Source organism: Ailuropoda melanoleuca, chromosome 6 (genome assembly GCF_002007445.2).
Source record: "Ailuropoda melanoleuca isolate Jingjing chromosome 6, ASM200744v2, whole genome shotgun sequence".
Classification (NCBI taxonomy): Eukaryota; Metazoa; Chordata; class Mammalia; order Carnivora; family Ursidae; genus Ailuropoda; species Ailuropoda melanoleuca.
The window spans coordinates 58,107,355-58,128,038 of NC_048223.1; the positions used below are offsets into that span (position 1 = coordinate 58,107,355).

A 20,684-nucleotide genomic window follows, 5' to 3' on the forward strand; every position below is an offset into this window, starting at 1 on the left:
AGCAGTGGGCTGGCGAGGTAACGAGGTGGCTCTAGGTGGTCACAGGCAGGGGCGAGCAGGTCACCCACGAGAGGCAGGGAACAGACGGCACTGGCCTGAATGGTGCTCACAGGCTCTAGGACAGGAAGGGACTCTGAGAAGGCAAGTGTCCCACCCCAGACGTGCGACCCAGGGGATCTTCTCCCCCCTGTCCTCCAGCCCTTCCTGCCCCTTGGCCAGATCTTCGGGCCTGGTTGAAATCCAGATCCAAAGACCTCTCGCCACCACCCGAGCCCCAGCACCCATCACTGCCAGCTCTGACGCAGTCTCTTGCCATCCGACTCACAGAGCCTGTGCCTGGAGGGGACGTTTCAGGCAAGGAAAGCCCTGCACCGTGTTTTCCTAAACACATAGAAGACGGCCGTGTAATTTGCAGCGGGAACATTGTAACAAGTACAAGAGCAGCTCAAAGCGAACACGCCGAGTACAGCGGAGAAGTGTGCAGACAGATCACGCTCCAGACGAGAAAGACGGCAGAGCTGGGGGCAGAGCTGGGTCCATCCCAGGGGCGCCGCAGCCAAGGGAGGCACTCGTGCGGGAGGATGGGAACATGGAGCCAAACGGCCGAGAAAACTGACCTCGTACAAACACTAGATCTGGAGAGAAACCTTGAAATAAAATTCGAAGGGACAGAATTGGGAGGAGTCTGATTTTAATCTTGTAAAGAAACATTGGGCCTGACACTGTGAGGTATTTCCTCCAAAACCTGGGACCGAGAATCAGCACGTGGCAGGGTCACCGACTTCAATCCAGGACGACCGGACAAAGCTCTGGTCGGAGGTTTGGAGCCACAACAGGCAAACAGGAGCGACCCTTCACTAACCCAGGCCGGGCTTCTGGCTTTAAAGGACGTAATCGGGAAAGACACTCTCACACTATAGGAGAAGGAGGGGGGAGGTCTCCAATATTTAAGGCGATATGTTGCTTTTTTGGTCCATCTGGAATCTGGGAAAATCACAGAACTTTCTGTGCATGTGAAAGCAGCCCCAAAGAAAATACAATCTCTTGGCAGGGATTCCGAGCTGTTAAACATCCCCATCCCCTGCGAGAGACACAGATCTGACAGGCTAAAGGTCACGGGCTCTCTGAGCGAGAAGGGTTTCATCAGCATTCCAAGAGATTCCATACACACCCTCTAACGGAACGGATTCTTTAGGAAATGAAACACTCCTTTTAACAACTTTGCACGTGTTGGTATGTCTCTCTCTTTTACTTGGAGCCCGGTGGGAAGCCCGAACGTGAAAAAGGAAAGACGGGTCTCTGCGATAAGTCTTTTACTCCTCCGTCTTCCAGAACGGAAGCCAACACCAAGGCAAGCTCTCGTCTGTTTAGGTGTAAATAAGGCTGCAAGTGCAGGAGCCCCCCCCCCCACTTCCCGTTCATTACTGTCACGGATTTGAAGAGAAAAAAGCAGAGGTCATTTATTATAGGTTATTTTTCATGCAAAACACCCCATGTTAGCTGTCATTCAAAAGGATTCAGTCTACGCCCTCACTCATATATTAGCAGGGCTTCAGGTCATAACCTTTTATGGCATTTGGAATTCCAGAACCTCTGATTAGTGCAATATTTACATATCCTTCAGGAAAAATGTTCCTCCATAGAAATGCATGAAGTGCTGTAAATTTGTTTGGCCTTTAGTCTAGACTATGCATGAACTCTGAATTCAAAGCAGGGTGCATTAAACTATATTACTTTGTCTCGTGATAGTGTTTCCATTAATGGGACACCAGTTAACCCTTTAGAGAGGGGCTAGCCTTTCAAGCCAAGAACATCAATTGAGGGAGGTCTTTTCAATAAAATTAATAGTTGCCACTTACCCGAACTACCTTGACCATCTGATCCCATTTATATGTTTCTGTAGAAGTGAAATATTCATGTCCAAGTCAGCCTTGATTTAATGGCCTCCATAGGATTTGAAATGGTGGAAATTTACTGGAAGCTCTAAGAACATCATTGAATTACTGCATCATCACCTTATAGAAAGAGATCACCAATCATGACTCTGTGATCTCCCATAAAAAGGGAGCACCTCCTGCTCCCTTTACATGAACAATACCTGCCTTCTTTTTTTTAATTTGCCAAATTCCATTGTTCCTCTGGCTGAGGCGGCTGTATTGAGCCTTCATCTGGCTTGTTGCTTTGGCCAATGGGTAGATTTGTTCAAGACTGCCATACTCCAGCATTAAAACCGTGGCCCCCAGAGGTCTATTGAGTCAATATTACTCTGCAGAGTGATTTCTTAAAAATGCAATTTAACCTAGAAAAGATGTCCAGAGCCACGGCGGAAGTCCATCAAGAACCGGACTTCAGCCTTCCTACTGGCATTCCTCTGCCCACAAGAGCCAAGAACACACTGTACTTTTTCAGAAACAGGGTTTACAAATCTCCGTTAATCTGATACTCAGAGCTGCACTGTGGCGTTGCAAAGACGTGTTATTGTTACTTTCTTCCAAAAATGGCTGCCCCCCCCCACGCTGGGAAGTTGCACGCATGTGTGCAGGCCCAGCGTAACTTCAAATTTCAGAAACATTTTCTCTCACTTTCCCTAATTCCCATCTGGAACTTTGAGCATCCTTTAAAATACATGTTTGATGAAGAAAGAGCCGTATTTTTTACTTCTAGGGTTTTAAGCTGCCTGCTGTGACCTGACTCTATCTACCATGCATACACGACAGGCTCATGGGCACACAGCGTTAAGAAGCAGAAAGAAGCTAGAGACCAAAAGTGGGTGTGACCTGCTGACATTTACGATTACGCTCGACCCGATTCACTCCTTTTTCAAAACACAGGAGCACTGGGGCGCCTGGGTGGCACAGCGGTTAAGCCTCTGCCTTCGGCTCAGGGCGTGATCCTGGCGTTATGGGATCGAGCCCCACATCAGGCTCCTCTGCTGGGAGGCTGCTTCTTCCTCTCCCACTCCCCCTGCTTGTGTTCCCTTTCTCGCTGGCTGTCTCTATCTCTGTCAAATAAATAAATAAAATCTTTAAAAAAAAAAAACACAGGAGCACTGATGCGCCTCTCAGGATTTCTCTCACCCTCTCAGGCCATACCCACACNTCCACAGTTCATTTTTTCTTTTGTTTCTCCTCTTGCCTTTGGAGATGTGTCACGAAAAAAGTTGCTGTGGCCGATGTCAGAGAGGTTGCAGCCTATGTTCTCCTGTATGATTTTGATGGATTCCTGTCTCACATCGAGGTCTTCCATCCATTTGGAGTTTATCTTTGTGTATGGTGTGAGAGAGTGGTCAAGTTTCATTCTTTTGGATGTAGCTGTCCAGTTTTCCCAGCACCATTTANTCCCAGCACCATTTATTGAAGAGACTGTCTTTTTTCCACTGGATGTGTTTTCCTGCTTTATCAAAGATTAGTTGCCCAAAGAGCCGACGGTCCATTTTTGGATTCTCTTATTCTGTTCCATTGGTCTGTGTGTGTGTTTTTGTGCCAGTACCATGCTGTCTTTGTGATCACAGCTTTGTAGTATAGCCTGAAATCCGGCAACGTGGTGCCACCAGCTTTGTTTTTCCTTTCAACAATTCCTTTGTTTGACTCACTTTTGATACTCGCTGTTGGGACGGCCCAGAACCAAGCGTGCCATATTTCCGAGGTGTGCCCGTATTAAACTTTGAGATGAGTGATCTTTGCCTTACTCTTGCGCTTTTCTTAAACCACTGTGGTCAGCGATGGTGAGGATTTCATCGCAGCTACACGCGCCTTTTTCCTGGTCTTCCTGACGTTTCATGCTGGCAGCTGACGCGATGCACGCTGTGGGGTGCGCTTCATGGCCTCTCCCCATCAGGTCGATGCTTCCCCATCCTTCTCACGTGTTCCCTTTCCTTCTCCTAGCCCTCACGCTGGGTTTTATCCAAAGAATCATCCTACACTCGTGGTGAGCAAAGTATAACCTATAAACTTGTTGCATCACCACAAACTATGGTCCCTAAAACTAACGCAACCTTTATGTGTCAGCTGTACTCAAGTAAGAAAAATTTTAATGAAAAAGAGAAGACATATATACAGGAATGCCCCTGTCTATATTGTTGGAATAAACTCACATCTCTGTCAGTATGAAATCACGAATCAGGTAGCCCTGGTGCCTCTCTTTCTGCACTCCCCTTGCTTCGGGAACCCCCGCTGGCCCCCTGCCAGGCTCTCACATGACCACGCAGCTGAACCGAGGACAGTGTCTTGCCCAGATGCTGCTCCTTCCTATCATCCTTTCTCCCAGGCTCCTCACTTGAAACCTGGCCGTCCCATAAGGCAGTGGCTCCGGCAGCCTCACAGTAATCCTGAAGGCTAGGTCGGGCGGTTTTTGTTTTTTTATTTACTTATGAAGATGCTAACGTTCAGAGAGAGGAAGCGATGGTCACACCAGTAAGAAATGACAAAGGTTTAATTGAAACATCTGTGTCACTCCCAGAGCTGTGTTCTTTTTCAGTGTTCCAAGATTCCTCACCTGGCTTCCCCTTCCCCTCCTCATGTCCGCAGAATTAAGAAAAATACTCTGTCATTTTCCCTTGAGTTCCTTCTCCTATCTGTTGCTTCATTCAGTCGTCTGTGTTGTCTGCTTTCCGGCGGGGGAGTGCCGCCTCAGAAAGTCTCGGGAACGGCAGGTCAGCTCTGGTGTCCTTCTAAGACGTCCTGACTCGCCCATGACCCCAGTAATGCCGGCTCTTCTGTGAAGTTTTTCTACTTTGCTCAGTCTCTCTCTCTTCCTAAAGAGCTTTCAGACCTTGTGTATTGTCTTCAGATCTCTTTGTGTGCACACCAGTCGGGGGTATTCCTTGTAAGCAAATAAGACAACTTTTGATTGAATCAGAACGGGATTCTTGAAACAAGCAAGGAGGAGGAGCACGGAATTAGGACATGTGCAGAATGCCCAGAGAGCTACAGAATCAGGCTTGGAAAACAAGAACAAGGGAGGTTCAGCGGCTCCCAGAGCTGCAGCGACAGCCCTGCCATGGAGCTGGTCCAGTGGGGATGCTGCCTTACCCCACGGGGGGTGGGGGGGCACCACCTTAACCCACAGTACACCTGCCATCCCCGGGGGCTTTGCCTCTCTGGGTTAAGAGTTTGCGATTCAGGGTAGATGCCTCTGGATCTAAGTGTCGGCGCCTTCTCTTCAGCTGCAAAGAGGCTGGGAAAAGGAACGCACCTGGCATCTTCAGCTTCCCGCAGACCTCTAAGGTGGGAGAATTCCCTGAACTTGGAAGGGGATTCAGGATAATTACCCAAAAGACGGCAAACATTCACTGCACCCATTTCACCCTTCATTGGAAGCAGATGACCTCAACTTTTATTTTTTAAGGAAAACAGAAGTCCTCACAGAGGAACACCTTTACTGTCTCCACGACCGTCATACATCATCTGCCTGTGTCCGTATCCGTCCGAGACTTTTCCCGTCTTGTATCACGGAGGCCCTGGGTCTTCTGTTGAAGAGCATTCTTCTGCCTGTTCTCTGGCTCCTCGTCCTGCTTTCTTAGGAGCCTTGTGCTTTCATTTGTCTTCTGGACCCCGTGTCTCCTCCTTCACCAGTGTTTCCGTTGCTTTCCATGTGCTCACGTCTCCTGCGCTGTTGATGGGTGTTTGCACTGCATGTCCCACCCCTGCCCTGTGTCCCGCGTCATAGTCAGACCTCCTGCAGGGAGGTTTTCCGCATCCTCCCACCCACCCAGCGGTCCAGCCCTGTCACTTCACGGAGGACACGCTCCGGAGTCTGCCGTCAGCCTGCTGTCTTCTCTCGGCCCATCCGTGCTCTCCATTGCCTCCTTGGTCTCGGTTCAGCGACACGCTCTCCGGGTTCTTCTTGTCCCTCTGTTCCCTCTTTTCTGTGTCCTTTCCAGCCTTGTCCTTCCCCAGCAGCTAGTAGGTGTCAGTGCTTCTCAAGGCAAGGCCTCTGGCGCCCTCCACTTCTCCTCGTTGTATAGTCAGGACTCACTTCTCTGAGGCACTGGCTCACTGATTGCTATTTCTGTTCCAGACATCTTCCCCCACGTGCTACATCAAGAGCCGGCAAACTACAGCAAAGCTGGGCCCCGTGGTTTAAGTGCAGCCTTGCCCGCTTGCTTCCGTGCTGTGTGTGGCCCTGTTTGTGCCTCAGGACAGCGCTTAGTGGTTACCGCGGAGCCTGTACGGCTTGTAGAGCCACGCGCAGTTACTGTTCGGTCCTTTCCAGAAGAAGCTGGCCAGCCCTGCTCCAGGCCTTCTCCTTGAATGTTTGTAGACCATCCAGAACGCGGACGTCTAACACCAAGTGCCTTCTTGTTTCCCCAGACATGGTCTACCCGCCCGTGGTGAACAGTACCGTCTTCCTTACAGTCTCACGCACCAGACACCTTGATGCTTTCCGTGCTTCACATGACTCGTGACCAGCTCCTGCGGACCCTGCGTCCCAGGGTTCCTCAGTTACTCTGTCCTGCCTCTGCCGTCTGTCTTGGTCGAGCCTCTGCCACCCACTTGCAGGGCTTCCCTCTTGGGCCGCCAGCATCCACCCTCACTTTCGCCTCAGTCCATTCTCCACGTGGAAGCCAGAGCGGGGTTTTCAGAATGAAAATGTGGTCAGGTTATCTGCTTGCCTCAAACGTTGCTCTCAGAATAAAGACCAGGAGTCTTCAGAACGGCCTGCAGGTCGTAGGTGATGGCGCGCCGTCCTCCCTCTCCAGCCCCTCTGCGCCATGTTCCCCATCAGCATGTTCATCCTACCCACAGGCTCTGCTTTCTATTGCTAGAACAGTCCAGAACCCATGAGTCAGGAAACGGTGTTCTAATGTTTTTCATGTTTCTAGGTTGTGTGGGCCCGGCCGGGCGGTTCTGCTCCACGTGGTGCCTGCTGGGGCTGCGGTTTCCATGTTGGTTACCTCGGCTGCAGTCGGGGGAGGAGCTGTGGTGGCCTGGCTCTGTCTGCATGTGGCTGGCAGAGCGGCTGGACCTCTGTCTGGGTGGCTCAGGATGAGCAGCTCAGGACGACATGTCTGGTGTGCATGTGTTTCCCCAGCGTCTGGTCGCATCCTGCTTGCTCATGTCTCACGGGCCGAAGCAGATGGCGAGACCTGGTTTCGTGCAGTGGGAGGGGCCTGCATGAGGGCATGAGCACGGGGAAGCCGGGGCCCCGGGAGGCACAGATGCCACAGCGGCACTCTGACCTTTTCTGAGCCTTCACATTCCTCACATGCCCTCTGGCTCTCAGGCCATTTGCACATGCTGTGCCTTCTACCTGAAATGGCCTTTTTCCTCTTCATCTACAGAGCTCTCTTCCTTTAGATCTCAGTCCACATGTCCTTTGTGTCATTTCTTAAAGGAAGAATGATTTGGATCCCCTTATTAGAGGTTTTTTAGCATGTAAATAGTGCTTGTTATAATTGGAATTTTAATTTTTTGTGTGATTTTTGTCCTTCCAACCCATTGGACTAAGCTCCTTGAGAGCAGGAACCTTATCTAATTCTGTTTTCCCCAATTTCTGGCATGTAGAAGACATTCAGTAGCTGAATAAATCATCTGATCTGCCTTCGGAGCAGTTTCTGGACATTAGTGTCTGTAATCTTTCCTATCTGGGGTCCGTCAGTTTATTATCATTAGAATGATGTGTCCTTCCAAATCCCTGTAACTGGGAAGGTTTCTGCATCCCAGTTGAACACTTACATGGCTTTCCGTCCTTGGCTCTAAAGTCGTCTGCAAGGTCCTAACTTTGGAGCCTGTCGCTGTTTTCCCGTCAACTCAGACTTGTTCTTCTTACTCCCTTTTCACCTGTTCTCTTTCCTTCCTGCTCCCCTGGGCTGCCCGTGCCTCTTCCGAGGTGAGTGCCCCGTCTCCTGTACCACTTACTCCACAGTTAAATTCATCCCACCTTGTGGTGTGTGCTGGGTGTTGTGTTGGTGTTTGGCTGCAGGAAGTGACTTCCCTCCTGTGTCTTCCATCCTGGGCCCCACAGCGTCACAATAGGCCTTGAGTGACTGTTTAATTTGTCTTTTTTTTCAGGGTGAAGAAAACCTTAAAACAAGCATTTGTACATTTTTATCCGTTTTGTCACATTTGGACATCATCACTCAAAATATTCCCGAAAAGGTGAGTTTAAATGGCAAGAAGAGTTTAAATCTACAAAATGGAATTGTATGTATTTGTACTAATTTTTTTTAAAATGTAGAGTATTTCCTGTGATTTTTGCCACTTCTCCTCTTCCCTCCCACTACTCACCTACTGTGCACACGTACTTAGACACATATCCACAGGCGGGTGTCACGTGCGTGCACACGTACGCACCGAGGTACGTATGCCTGAGCACATCCAAAATCTGTACACAGACTGATGGGCGATGTCTAGTGAGAGATTCTTAACTTTATACAAGTATTTATGTAAGATGATTTAAGTAAGACTTCCTTTATTGCACTTAACTGTTCCTTGACTGATGTGGTTATTGAACATGTGCTCGTGCAAAGACGCTTCCAGTCTGAGTATTAAGAGCTGTTGGGTAATTGAAGGCTGATGTGCTGTGGGTCATTGTTCGGAGTGTGAGGCCAGTTCTCTCGTCTTTCTCCAGCTTCGAGCAGACTCCCTAGTGGTTTACCCCACAAAGTAGAGATCGTAGCTAATTCTGGTTAATCACTTTGGCAAAGCAGTTAAGAATTCAGGAAAACCTGCCAGTGAGATTGAGAGGAAGATTCTTCATTACTGAGTTTACAGGGAAGAGTGCTCTGAGCTGTGAACTCTGGGAGAAACCTAAATGCATAGAATAAGAAGCGTTGTTTGGTGGTGAAAGTAAAAGAAAAACACAGGGGAGAAGAGGTTTCCTAGAATTTTCTCCAAGTGTTATTGTCTTTAAACAGTGGTAATAATCAAATTTAGTTGTTAAGCTATTTCATGAATTCTAAGACCAAGATCTTTTTCCCCACCACAATTTGGCTCCTGAAATCCTCAGAACTTGAAATTGCGGGGTGCCTTCCAGCGTCTGTCAGCCAGATGGCAGTGTGTGAGTTACAGCTCCCTGAAAACTTGTGTTCACAGCTTCTGCTGAAATCAGGCAAGCTCTAGCATCAGGTAACATCACGTGTTACCTTCCTATCTTAAATATGTGCAGGAAAGAGATTTGCTTGCCATCTACCAAGAGAGGCAAGGTAGACAAGGAACTGTCATCAGGGTGGCTGAAATAGCTCAAGAACCGCTCAGACAAGTTCTGAAAATGAATTCGTCTTAGAAGATGCTTCTACTAGATCTGGAATAAATAACAGGTAGTTAGTTAGTTATTGGAGAGAGCGAGCGAACATGGGCTGGGAGTATGGGGGAGAGAGAGAATCCCAAGCAGGCTCCACACTTGGCGCGGAGACCAATGTGGGGCTGATCCCATGACCCTGAGATCATGACCTGAGCCAAAATCAAGAGTCAGACTCTTAACTGACTGAGCCACCCAGGCACCCCGATAACAGGTTATTTTCCCATTCAGCCCTGTTTATACTCACTGTATATAACATATTTTAGATTTATTTTTTATTTTCAAAGCATTCAAAAGAAGGAATGCTGATTAGTGGAATAGAAGAATCTCAATGTCAGTATCTTCTGAGAAAAGATCTAAATGGAGATATCTACAGCAGAGAGCAGACTAGTGTACTTTGTTAGTCTGTGCCCACGTCCTTCACATTGTCTGCTGCAAAATCTGTTGTTACCTGACAAATATGTTTCTATTTAAAGACTTCTTGGAGACAGTCACTCAAGACTTTCCATTTTCCTCAAAGTATGGAAATATATGCACCTGTATAGGTCTGTCAGAGAAAGATTCAAAACTACCGCCAAACAGGACAGAGGGCGGAACGCTAAATGTTCTATGGAGATTGAAAGCAGAGGGGAAAACGCCCTTCTTTAGTGTGCTCATGGTTGTGTATTGTCCTGTCATCTTGTTCAGTGTGTCCAAACCTCGTCAGCAAATAGGAGATGTCATTACTGGTGTTCAGTCCCAAACAGTGTGTATCTCAGTCTTGGCCAAGGCCAGTGGTCACAGGCAGTTCCAGTATATCTGAGGATAAGGTTCATAAAAGGACTGTATTCCCTGTTGAGGATTATCCTGGATTGTTTTTTCTTTGCACTTACAAGTAATCTATACCTAGCTCCCAGATCTTGGTTTCTAATACCATTCTCTCATAAAAGGAACCAGGGCTTCTTGGAGAAACAGCTGATTCTAGAACTGGGGCAGAAACTAACACAAGGTATATAGAATAAAGAAGTGCTTTACACACACGGGGACGTGGGGCAGATCTTCCGAGGGACACAGGAGCCACTGAGAGACCTCCCAGTGGCTAAAGCTGAAACAAGCAACACAATACAGTAATATTGGATCACAACCCAACAAAATAAATACCCATGAGCTTATACTGATATAAGTGAATGATTGAATAAACCAATGGGAAAGACAACAAACCTCCTGGGCAGAATTCCAAATAATTTATGTGGATACTCTGACTGGAAGGAGGGGACGCATAACCAACCAGTCCTTAAGTGTGGGCTGCTGTGACGTCCTTCCACAGAGCAGAGTATGGAAGGGGCGCCCGTGACAGCGATAAGTCATACCAGTCTGTGCCCTTGATAGCATGTGATGGAAATGGCCTCTGTGGTTTCCTTCCTCAACACCGTAACCCCAGTCTAGTCACAAGAAAAACATCACCCAGATCCCAGCTGACCTGACCTCCGCTCCTCAAACTAACAGGTCACCAAAAACGAACAAAGGCTGAGAAACTGTCACAGCCAAGAGGAGAGTAAGGGGACATGAGAACTAGAGGAAATGTGTCCTGGATGAAGTAGGAACAGGACACGGACGTTAGTAAAGACTAAGGCAGTCTGAGTAAAGCATGGAGTGAGGATTAAGGTTATAGGAGAGCGGCAAGAAATTTGAAGGAAGGTAGGCGTTTGGATTTGATTCCTCCGGTTTTCCTCTGATGTAAACTGGACGTGGTGCTACCCCCCTCTCGGGATCTGTGTAAGGATTAAATAACACAGAAGTTACTTTCTCACCTCTCAGAATCATCTTTCGTCCTCTGTGCCCATCAGATTTTGGGATCAGGGTTTCTGTGTCATTCATTCAAGATCTTAGTGCTTCCTGTAACAAAGCACTGCTGTGGACCCTGGCAATCAGGGAAGCAGGACGCAGCTCTGTCTGGGGGCGTGTGGTGGGGGAAGTGCAGAAGGCCGTGGGGGCACCAGTGTGACCTCCAAATCTCGGCCCACAGGGAGGACTTCCAGTTCAGCGCAGAGACCTACAGGACAGGGCAGGGGAGCAGGCTAATGCAGAGATGCGTGGCACAGTTGAGACTGGGAAGATGCTGGAGACCTGGTGGGAGGCCGCAGAGCGGGCAGAGCCCAGTGCAGCAGGGCCTTTGTGAAGCAGGTCAAGGAGCTTATTAGCACAGAACGTGAGTCACAAGCCCCAGCGCCAGGAGACCTGGGGTCGGATCTTAGCGCCACCTCCTACTTGGTGTGTGAACCTGGACAAGTAGCCCCACAGTGGTGTGGACATAGAATAAATGCTCTGTGTGTGAGGAATTTGGACTTTATCCCGAGGGCACGGGGGAGATGCTGCCGAATTGTAAGCAGAAGGGCGACGTGGTCAGACTTGGGTGTTGTGAGTGCAGTGTGTAGGATTGGTTTAGTCACGGGGGCGAAACTGGAAACTGTTGGGAAGCTACTGCAGGGATCTTCGTGCTTTCACGAGCTGCACTGTGGCGTGGCGGGGAGGTGGCAGATGGAGGGGTGTGACAGGTGTGGGCTAGCAAGGACCGCCAGGGCTTGGTGGATGGCTTTGGTGGTGGGAAGCAGGGAAGTGACCTGGGCCTCCAGGGTGGGTGGCAGTTTTCACCGCAGCAGGAAGAACAGACCGAGGGGATGGTGAGGAGTACATGGAATTGTGGGTTTGTCACCCATGCGAACCCCAGGGGCATGGGAGGCAGCAGGTTCATGTAGAGCTCTGGGGCTCAGGAAGAGGTCCACATAGGAACTACGACTTGAAAGTGGTCATCAGCTCAGGGACCACGACCCTGATACCTCAAGGGGAGGTGTGGAGGATCGATGCACACTACCGTCAGTGTCGCTCGGGGGCGTGGAGGGACTGTGGGTGAACTGGGGTGCTCTGGTGCCCCTGCTGAAGATCCGGGAGCTGTGGGTCAGGCTTCACCACACCTTTCTGCCGAGCCCAGAACACAAAAATCTCTATTCTGAAAACCTCGAGTAGCCAGGGGTTCAGGTCGTCCGCATTTGCCTGGGATTTGGAAGCGGGCCTCTGCTGACAAGCCGAGTCGTGGGGGCTTTTGTTTCCTCTGGGATGGTGTCGGCTGGGGTCTGGCGGCCCGGCTCATTGCTCTGCTCGTGCGGGTCACGGCAGGCCCGCGTGGTGGAGGGTCTGCACCGCGGTCGCCTGGCTCCGCGGTGTATCTCCCGGTCGCTCAGCTGCGAGCCGAGAGCCCTTCTCTTCAGTGCTTCCAGTGATTCTGTGGTAAAGATCCATTTCTGTCCAACTAGCCACGAGATTCCATGTCCGCAGCTAACCTCTCACAGGTTAAGATTCAAGTATTTTTCACAGCACTGCCGGTTGTATAAAAAGTGGCTGTGGGGAGAGGAGCGTGGGCAGGCGGGGTGGTTATAAAAGGACAACAGGAGGGGCCTTGGGTGTTGGAACTGTTCAGCTTCGTGATGGCGAAGCTGGCTCTGTGAACCCACACGTGTGATAAACGGTCTAGAACTGAATACAAACACACCTCACGCACAACCGAGGACAAGGAATCGGGAAATCCAGATTGCATCAGTGGGTTGTGTCCGTGACCGTGTCCCGGTTGGGATGCTGTGCCAGGATCTACCAAATGTTAGCAGGAGGGGACACTGGACAAAGCAGGCTGGGGCACAGGGGACCTCTGTGATTTCCTACAGTGGCGTGCGAGTCTGCTGCGAATGCGGTAACCTTTCAGTTGAGAGGAGAAAATAGCTGTGCCGTGTCTCGCGGGCTGGGGAGCCGTAACTGGACTGAAGCCGTGAAAGCAAGTGCAGGGAGTGTGTGCAGCCCGACAGAAGAGCCCAGAGCAGCGCCAGCGTTCAAGGGACAGGAAAGGAAGAGACGGAGAAGGAACGTGCGAGGGCGAAGGGGCGACGTTTAGAATGGGGTGTCCTAAAGGTCATAGGAAGCACTGTTTTCAAGGAGAGAAAGGTCAAGAAAGACAGGGGCTTTATCCAGTGTCCAGCAGCAAGGAGCCTGTGATTGGGACAAGCTCTGTGAAGAGTACAGGAGGGAAACGGTGGGGTAGGAGATGGACTGAGGATAGGGGCTTTAGGTCAGAAGTTGGAATACCTGGGGGAGCCTGGGTGGCTCAGTCGGTTGAGCGTCCGACTCTTGATTTTGGCGCAGGTCACGCTCTCAGGGTTGTGAGATCGAGCTCTGTGTCAGGGTCCATGCTCAGCAGTGAGTCTTTCTTTGCCCCTCCCCACCCCTCTCTAAAACAAATAACTTTTAAAAAGGTTGGAATGCCTGCTTTTAAGGTTTTAGAAAAAAGAATAGTTTAGAAAAAAGAATAGTTACAGGTTCTTTGACAAGGGCTGGGCTCTGGCAGACCTATTCCCCATGGTTGCTTCTCTGACGGTGGGGAAGTGATGACCTAAATGTCACATTGAGGACTGGAACAGGTGCAGACCCTCTTGTGACTTAGGAGGGTGGGAGAGAGAGGTTAGCGCGGGGTTGGAGACCATGCTGGGAGGAGGGCTCCGAAGCCTCAGTGGAAAGGTTTAGAAGGGCGGGGAGAGCAGTATGAGCCGCTCAGAGGAAAGGAAGCGCTCGTTCCTTGGAGAGAAGCCTCTGCCCTTGGGGATGGGGTGTGTATTGCAGGTAGTTGGCCGCGCGCCCCGTTGGAGGGGTACTTTGGACCAGTCATCACTCCTTCTCCCTCCAGTATTTGTCCTGTGCCTTTTATGGGTCCTGGTGGGTTGTTGCTGGTCCTAGGAATTCTGCAGTGAACAAAACCGTCTCCACCGTCATTCTGGCGTGAGCAGAGATGATAAGTAGACCTTATACTGTCAAGTGGTGATACAGGTTTTTCTTTTTCTTTTAAGATTGTATTTATTTGTCAGAGAGCACGCATGCACAAGCAGGGGGAGTGGCAGGGAGAGGGAGAAGCAGACTCCCCACTGAGCAAGGAGCCTGATGTGGGACTTGATCCCAGGACCCTGAGATATGACCTGAGCCGAAGCCAGATGCTTAAACCGACTGAGCCACCCAGGCATCCCAGGTGGTGATACAGGGTTTGAAGAAGATGCGAAACAAGGGGTTAGAGATGGGGTATCTGGGGCAGGACAGCTATTTCAGGAGGTGGGTTCAGGGGAGACCTTCCCAAGGATAGGATCCTGAACACGTACCTGAAAGCAGTGAGTAGGCGAGCCACACGCAGCTCCAGGGACTCTCCAGGCCAAGGGACAGCAGGTGCACGCCGCAGGTGAGTCCTCTCATCCTGCCTGGAAGTCAGCGGCAGGCACGGATCAGGGCAGGGGGAGGGGCGGGGAGTGAGAGCCCTTCCCCACCCCGAGGGTTGTGGGAGAAATCAGGAGTTCGGTTTTAGCCATGTCATGTTTGGGTTGGCCGTCGTTTACTGACACTGGTTTGCCTTGTCTTCACATCGGTCCCCTGACGCGTAGCTTGTGGGCGGTAAGACCCACTTGTGAAGCCACGCGTACTACAAGCAGCGACAACTGTGGTCCGTAACTGATGCTGTCGCTAGTATTTACGTTTAGGTACTCTCACCTGTGTGCCTCATAACATCGTAAAGGACTGTAAAATATTAGTAATTAATGGTTAATATTCCCTTTACCCCCTCTTTTTAAATTTTAAATCCTCTTCTCATGGTGTTTTGGATATCCTGGCTAACCTGTCTTGGTAGAATACAAGTAAGTACTTAATGGCGCATCATTCAGAAGTTGCCACTTTCCCTCGCCACCCTGACACTTCTGTCTTCCTTCTAGCCAGGTTAATCTGTTTTCTTTGTGCTGCTTTTCGTGGTTTTCTCAGATCTGCATCTGGTATGCCCCTCAGCTTTCCTTGCCCCTCTTAAAAATTGTTCTTCCTCCACGTAGCCTTTTTGCTGGGCCCTGTCTGACTAGCTACTGCCCTTGACCTTGCTCCGCATTTGCACGGTGTTAGTTCAAGGTGCTCCTCACGCGGGGGTGGTCGTAAGTATGTGACAGTTACACGTGTGTATATACTCCTGTGTCTCCCCTGGCGTCCTTGTGTTGCTGACAGTACAGCGAGCTTTGATAAATGTTGACCATATTTTGGATGAAGGACTGACATCTGTGTATTTTGTCCTTCTCGAAGAAACTTTGGGAGATGGACATGCACTGTTAACCATGCAGCGTGTTGGTAAAGTCTCTGTGAGCACAGTTGTTTTTAGTCAGAAGAAGCCGTAGGACTCTGAGCTAGGTACAGCCCCACAAACATTTACAGACGAGCCATTTGGTACGAGCATTGAGGTAGCTCCTGGTATTATATTAAAAGTTTCAGTCCATCTGGTTTCCACATTAATCTGTATCACTTCCTTTGCTTTTCGCTGTCTGTGGAACTGTGTGTTTTGGAAGTCAGGGACTGTCACTGCCTGAAATCTGCAGGCTGTGAAGATGGAACAGTCTGTGAATTCACAGGCAAAGACTACAGGGAAGTTTAAACGTGTATTATTTTTCTCCCCATTTTTTAAATCTTCCCTGCCACCCCTCAGTGCTCTGCGGGTCCAAGAGCATCATGAGGGAAACAGTTGTTCACGAAGACAAGAAGGAAAACAGCACTGCAGGAGGTCCCGGCTTTAGAAGCACTTGGAAGTGCACCAGAAGGGGGGCTCTCAGAGAGCCCTTCTGACGTCTGCAGCCCAGGGGGCAGCTGTTAGCACATTGTGGTTGCCGGGGGTTAGCGTGCAGGTGCTCTGACCACGCTCGACCAGGCGCTGCCGTGCAGGGAATATGGACTGCGGCCTCCTCGTAGACAGAAACGGAAGAGCTGCAAGCATCCTTCTTCCTCGAGGAAATTGCTAATGCCCGAGCACCTAATGTGTCTGAGAAGGAAGGAGGAGCCCCGCTCATGCAGAGCCAGTGACAACAGCTGGACTGTGTGGCGTTTTTATCTTCCGTCCACTTGGTGGAACGGTCCATGTGTACATGTGAAGAATTTCCCCCCTTTCCTTCCAGAAACCAGTTCTGAAGCAAGCCCTTATTATTGCGCTGCAGCAGTGCTTCCATCCCAACTTCAGTGTCCGACTGTATGCCTTAGTCGCTCTTAAGAAGATCTGGAGCATGTGTAAGACACTGCACGTTGAAGAATTTGATGCTTTGACATCTGTTATTGAATCCAGTCTCAACCAGGTGGAAAACATGCCTGGAACAGGGTAAGCAGAGCTCGTACCCTTCACTTTCCTTCCAGCAGAGCGCACAGAGGGGATGACCAGGGGCCTCAGCCTCATCCGTGTCTCATCATTCCGTCGTGCTCGGACGAGGCAGAGCTCGGAGAGCAGAGTGTGAGCAGTGCACTGTTTGCTGTGTGGTTTCCATATGGTTCTAACTGTGGTCAGCTCCATCTCAACCTTCCTCTGTTTTCTCATCCTTGGTCCTTTGTTTTATAAATAATCTTTTACACACCTCTATCTGTCTTCCATATAGCTGACTGTTACTGGGCTCTCTTGTCAAAGAAGTGCTGAGAAGTGAATGATCTGGCCTCAGACAGGCTCTCAACCCCTCAGTTGTACTCATTAAAGATGGAAGCTTTTTTCTTTTCCTTTTCTAAGAGATTGCCTTTATTTCCCAGGCCAAATCCTGCACAGATGCTCACCATCAGGCAGACAAGGTGCTGAGCTGTGGACGGAGCAGGGGAGGGCTGCACGGCTCCGCGTTCTCCACACGCCCTGCTCCCACCGCACAGCGGCGGGCGGGAGTCTCCCAGTGTCTGAACTGATTTCCCCGGCTCTCAAGGAGTTGTCGTTGTTTTAGTTTTTTATTATCATCATTGATGATCACTATCCAGGAATGCCCAGATTTTTATGACCTTCAGAGACGCAGGCACTATTAACCACTATAAAAGGTCTTTCAGAAGCTCAGAAGCACTCACAAGTGTTTATAAACAAACAGATAATGGTTGGAAGCAGCGTATTAAGCATATGAAATAGTGTTTGGAAAACGAGTAACATACAGGGTCAACATACAGCTTGACCATCAAGTTAACAGTGGTGTAAATGAGACTGTGAGTCATTACGAAGCTTCGTGTGGGCCAGGATGGAGGACTTCCATGGCCTCAAACTACCTTCTGGCCCTTCTGCCTGCTTTTACTTTTGACACTTTGGTTGAAAAGAGGCATTTAGGTGATTGAGTGCGGTTCAGGAGGAAGAGCCTCAATTCAGCAAATATAAATACTAAAATATAATTACAGGAGCTACAACAGAGAAAACCGGAGAAGAGAGTTAGGTGGGGACGTGGGACAGGTTACAGGTGAGGGACAGAAGTGCAAAGGAAGGGGCTGGACGCCTCTGATCTCTTGTACACGGCTGGGTGGGTAGAAGGCCACCTCAAGTTCTGGTCCCGACTAAGACTAGTCATTAAAATTAGTTGTTCACATAGCAGTGCCTAGAATTCCCCCCTTTCCGGGTATGTTCCAGCAGCTAGAATTCCTGATCTTTCCAGGCAATCCTGAATGTCCCGTTCCTCCTCGGTGGGCGGGTGTGAGCACACTGCAATCCCTCGGTGGAGCAAGTGTAAGGGAACTGAATATATTGTACATGCTAATAGGCATTTGTCAGTGTAGAGTTTGCTCTGTGAAGAAATGATTTAGTATGTGGTGTTACAGTGTTTTAGTTGGTGGTAAGTCCTATTCAAAGTTCCTTGGTAGCTGTGTTTTGATTTCTAAAAAAACAGTTGGTTCAGCTCCTTTTTTATTAAGCAGTAAAACACCCTTTTACAAAATAACTTTTTCTTTTTAAGCTCGTAGTCCCGGGTAGGAGACATAACCAGTAAAAATAAAGGACCCTGGCATTAGACCATCCCTGCTGTTCGAATACTCGGCACAATCGTTTTGTGCAGGCCGAGCTCTGGGGCTCAGCGGCAGGCCAGGTGGCTGCCCCAGCCTCGTGTGGCTCCCAGTCAGGCGGACGGGACAGCAAGTAAACGGTCACACAAATGAAGTAACTTAAATGGCGGAACGTACTCCAGTGGAAGAGTAGATTGTGATGTGGAAGTGCACACTCTTTTCTAAGTAACATAATCTGTGAGTTTCCCTGTAAAGAATGGGTAGGAAGCAGACAGACGAGGAGCGGGGAACGGTGACTTCTGGACGGTGCCGAGGCAGGGGTGTGCAGCTGTGCTCAGAGCTCAGGAACCGGGCTGGTGCGGCCGAGAGCGTGAGCGCGGGCAGGCCGGAGTCCAGGTGGGTCGGCTCCTCGTGAGCCAGTTGTTTAAAACTGAGGAACGACCTTGCCTGGTTTGCTTTTACCATTTTTTAAAGGAGGAAGAACACATCAGAGGCAGATAGTAGAAAATGGGGAGGAAATCGTGTGTTAGAGGAGGGGGGTGCAGAGAAACGGACAGGTTTGAGGAAGTGAAACGAGAGCCTAAAAGCGCCCACTGGATTTAGCGAGAGCCGTGTCAGCAGCTTCCGCTGGTGGGACCGACACCAAACTAGCGAGGGTGAGAAGTGCTTGGGACAGTATGTTATCTGTTCAGGGCAGGGATAGGCTCATTGCTGTCCATTTCCTTACTTGAATATTTGAAATATTTCACATCTTTAAAAAAAAAAAAAAGACGATGAAGAGAATTGTAGAGCCGAGTTGTAGAGAATTCTCTCCCAAAACCCCTCTGTGAAATGCAGCAGCAGGAGCAGTTGTGGGTGTGCTGTCACAGGAGGCTTTTCTTTTCTTTCGGTCCCATTAGTTGTGTTAAATAAGGGTTCACGGTTAGGAAGCTGAACAGTGCGCAGAGTCAGATCAGGGCCAGACCATCTCCTTCCCCGTCCCTGGCCCTCTTCTCACTAGAGGGCTTTCTCTTGTGAGTGGCTTTTCCTCCAACCGCTGCCCGCTGTTCCCTTCCTCTCTCCCCCGCGCCAACGAAGGCGCTTCCTTTGTCCAATCACACATGCAGCCCTTTGAAGCAGCTCAGTAACGAGAGGGGACAGTTCAGGGAGTGGGATCTAGAGTACACGCAGCCTGTCGTCCTTGAACAGAGACCCCTGCGGCGAGGGGACAGCAAGGCAGGTGGAAGGAGCGCTCTTCTCTCTCCCCAGTGCTTCGGAGGCTGGGGGCACCCAGGGGTAAGGATGGGACAGCGGCCATCACAGGAGAACCGTCTTGCAGGAGAACGCCTTGCAAGTGCTACTTCGCTTTTGGGCTGTTGATCATGAGTTTAAACTGAAACCTGCCTGTCACGTTCTGTAATTTTATGCCTACCGCCTTTGCCTGTTAAAACTTGGCAGGTGTGGTAGGACCTTACAGCCCGCTCGGATTGCATGTGTTTGGTGTAGGAACGCTGCTACAGTGGGCTATGTGTTGTCGATCTTCGGAGTAGGAAAAGCGTGCACTGCTGGATGGAGGCGTGAGGCTCCAACCCAGGTTTCTTACGGAGTTCCTTCGTAGATTTCTTTTTCCCCAAGCATGTAAGCCACATGGCTCGCAGGCTGTGCCTGTGGTTTCCCCATCGGTGCCAGTGTGGCCACGGCCGCGTCCCATTCCCTCTGACGGAGCGCGGGCCTCTGCCCCATCTGCTGGAGGGCTCGCTTCTGTTGAGTCACCATTTGTTAAGACTGTGAAACAGTTATTTGTCTTTGACTTGCATTTCAAATGTCAAATTCAGTGTCGGTTTTTAAGTATGTTGATCGGGCAAGGGTTATATAAATCTTCGGAAAAAATTCACAAAGTTTTCCCTTCATTCTAAATTCTGCAGTACTGCTTTCTGATTATCTAATTGATTCCACCGCCCCCCCCCCCGCCTTTACCAGAGTCATCTCACTTGTCCGTACCTCATACTGTATTTTTCACCCTTAGGAATGCGAAGAAGAATTGGCAACGCATCCAGGAGCATTTCTTTTTTGCAACATTTCACCCAGTTCAGGATTACTGTCTGGAGGTGAGCGGGGAGTGTCATTTGTAAATTCTTTACTGTGTCTTCAATCCTGGCACCACCCTTAGGCCACAGTTCTCAGAGGGTTAGAATTAGGTGAATTTTTTCCCCTTACAACATCACCTTCATGTTGTGAAGTTCTCCGTTTAATTTTGTTACTTCCTGCAGATGACTTGCATTTCACTTGTCAGCAGTGGAAACGGGCTGGTCATTGTCACTTTCTGTTCCCCAGGCAGTGTCGGGCTTGTAAACCCTGGAAGGGGGAATATTTAGCTCTAAACAAATCTGTTCTGACATTAAAAGGAAATGAGTGAGAGCATTTGTGCAGGTGAGATTTTGTTGTAATGAAGCCCATTGTTAATGAAAGAACAAAAGATCTGCCACATTTCGAGTCTGGGTGACGAGATCGTGCAGCGCGTGACACACCACCTCCTCGTGGCCGAGTGCGTGCATATAACTTTAAGAACCTAAACATGTTTATTACAATTAGCATGTGAATTAATATATAAATTATTAAGATTTGTATGAATTGTATCACTTTCCCCCTTTTTCAGATAT

General features: G+C 49.5%; 1 protein-coding gene across 1 annotated transcript in view; it reads left to right on the forward strand.

Annotated features, from left to right (window-relative positions):
• Window positions 1-20,684, forward strand: part of TARBP1 (TAR (HIV-1) RNA binding protein 1) — an 88,008-nt gene that overhangs the window by 59,511 nt on the left and 7,813 nt on the right. Inside the window, exons 24-26 of the mRNA XM_034663569.1 lie at window positions 8,013-8,099; window positions 16,221-16,417; window positions 20,051-20,132. Coding sequence (XP_034519460.1) covers window positions 8,013-8,099; window positions 16,221-16,417; window positions 20,051-20,132 — 366 coding nt within the window. The remainder of the gene's footprint in view (window positions 1-8,012; window positions 8,100-16,220; window positions 16,418-20,050; window positions 20,133-20,684) is intronic.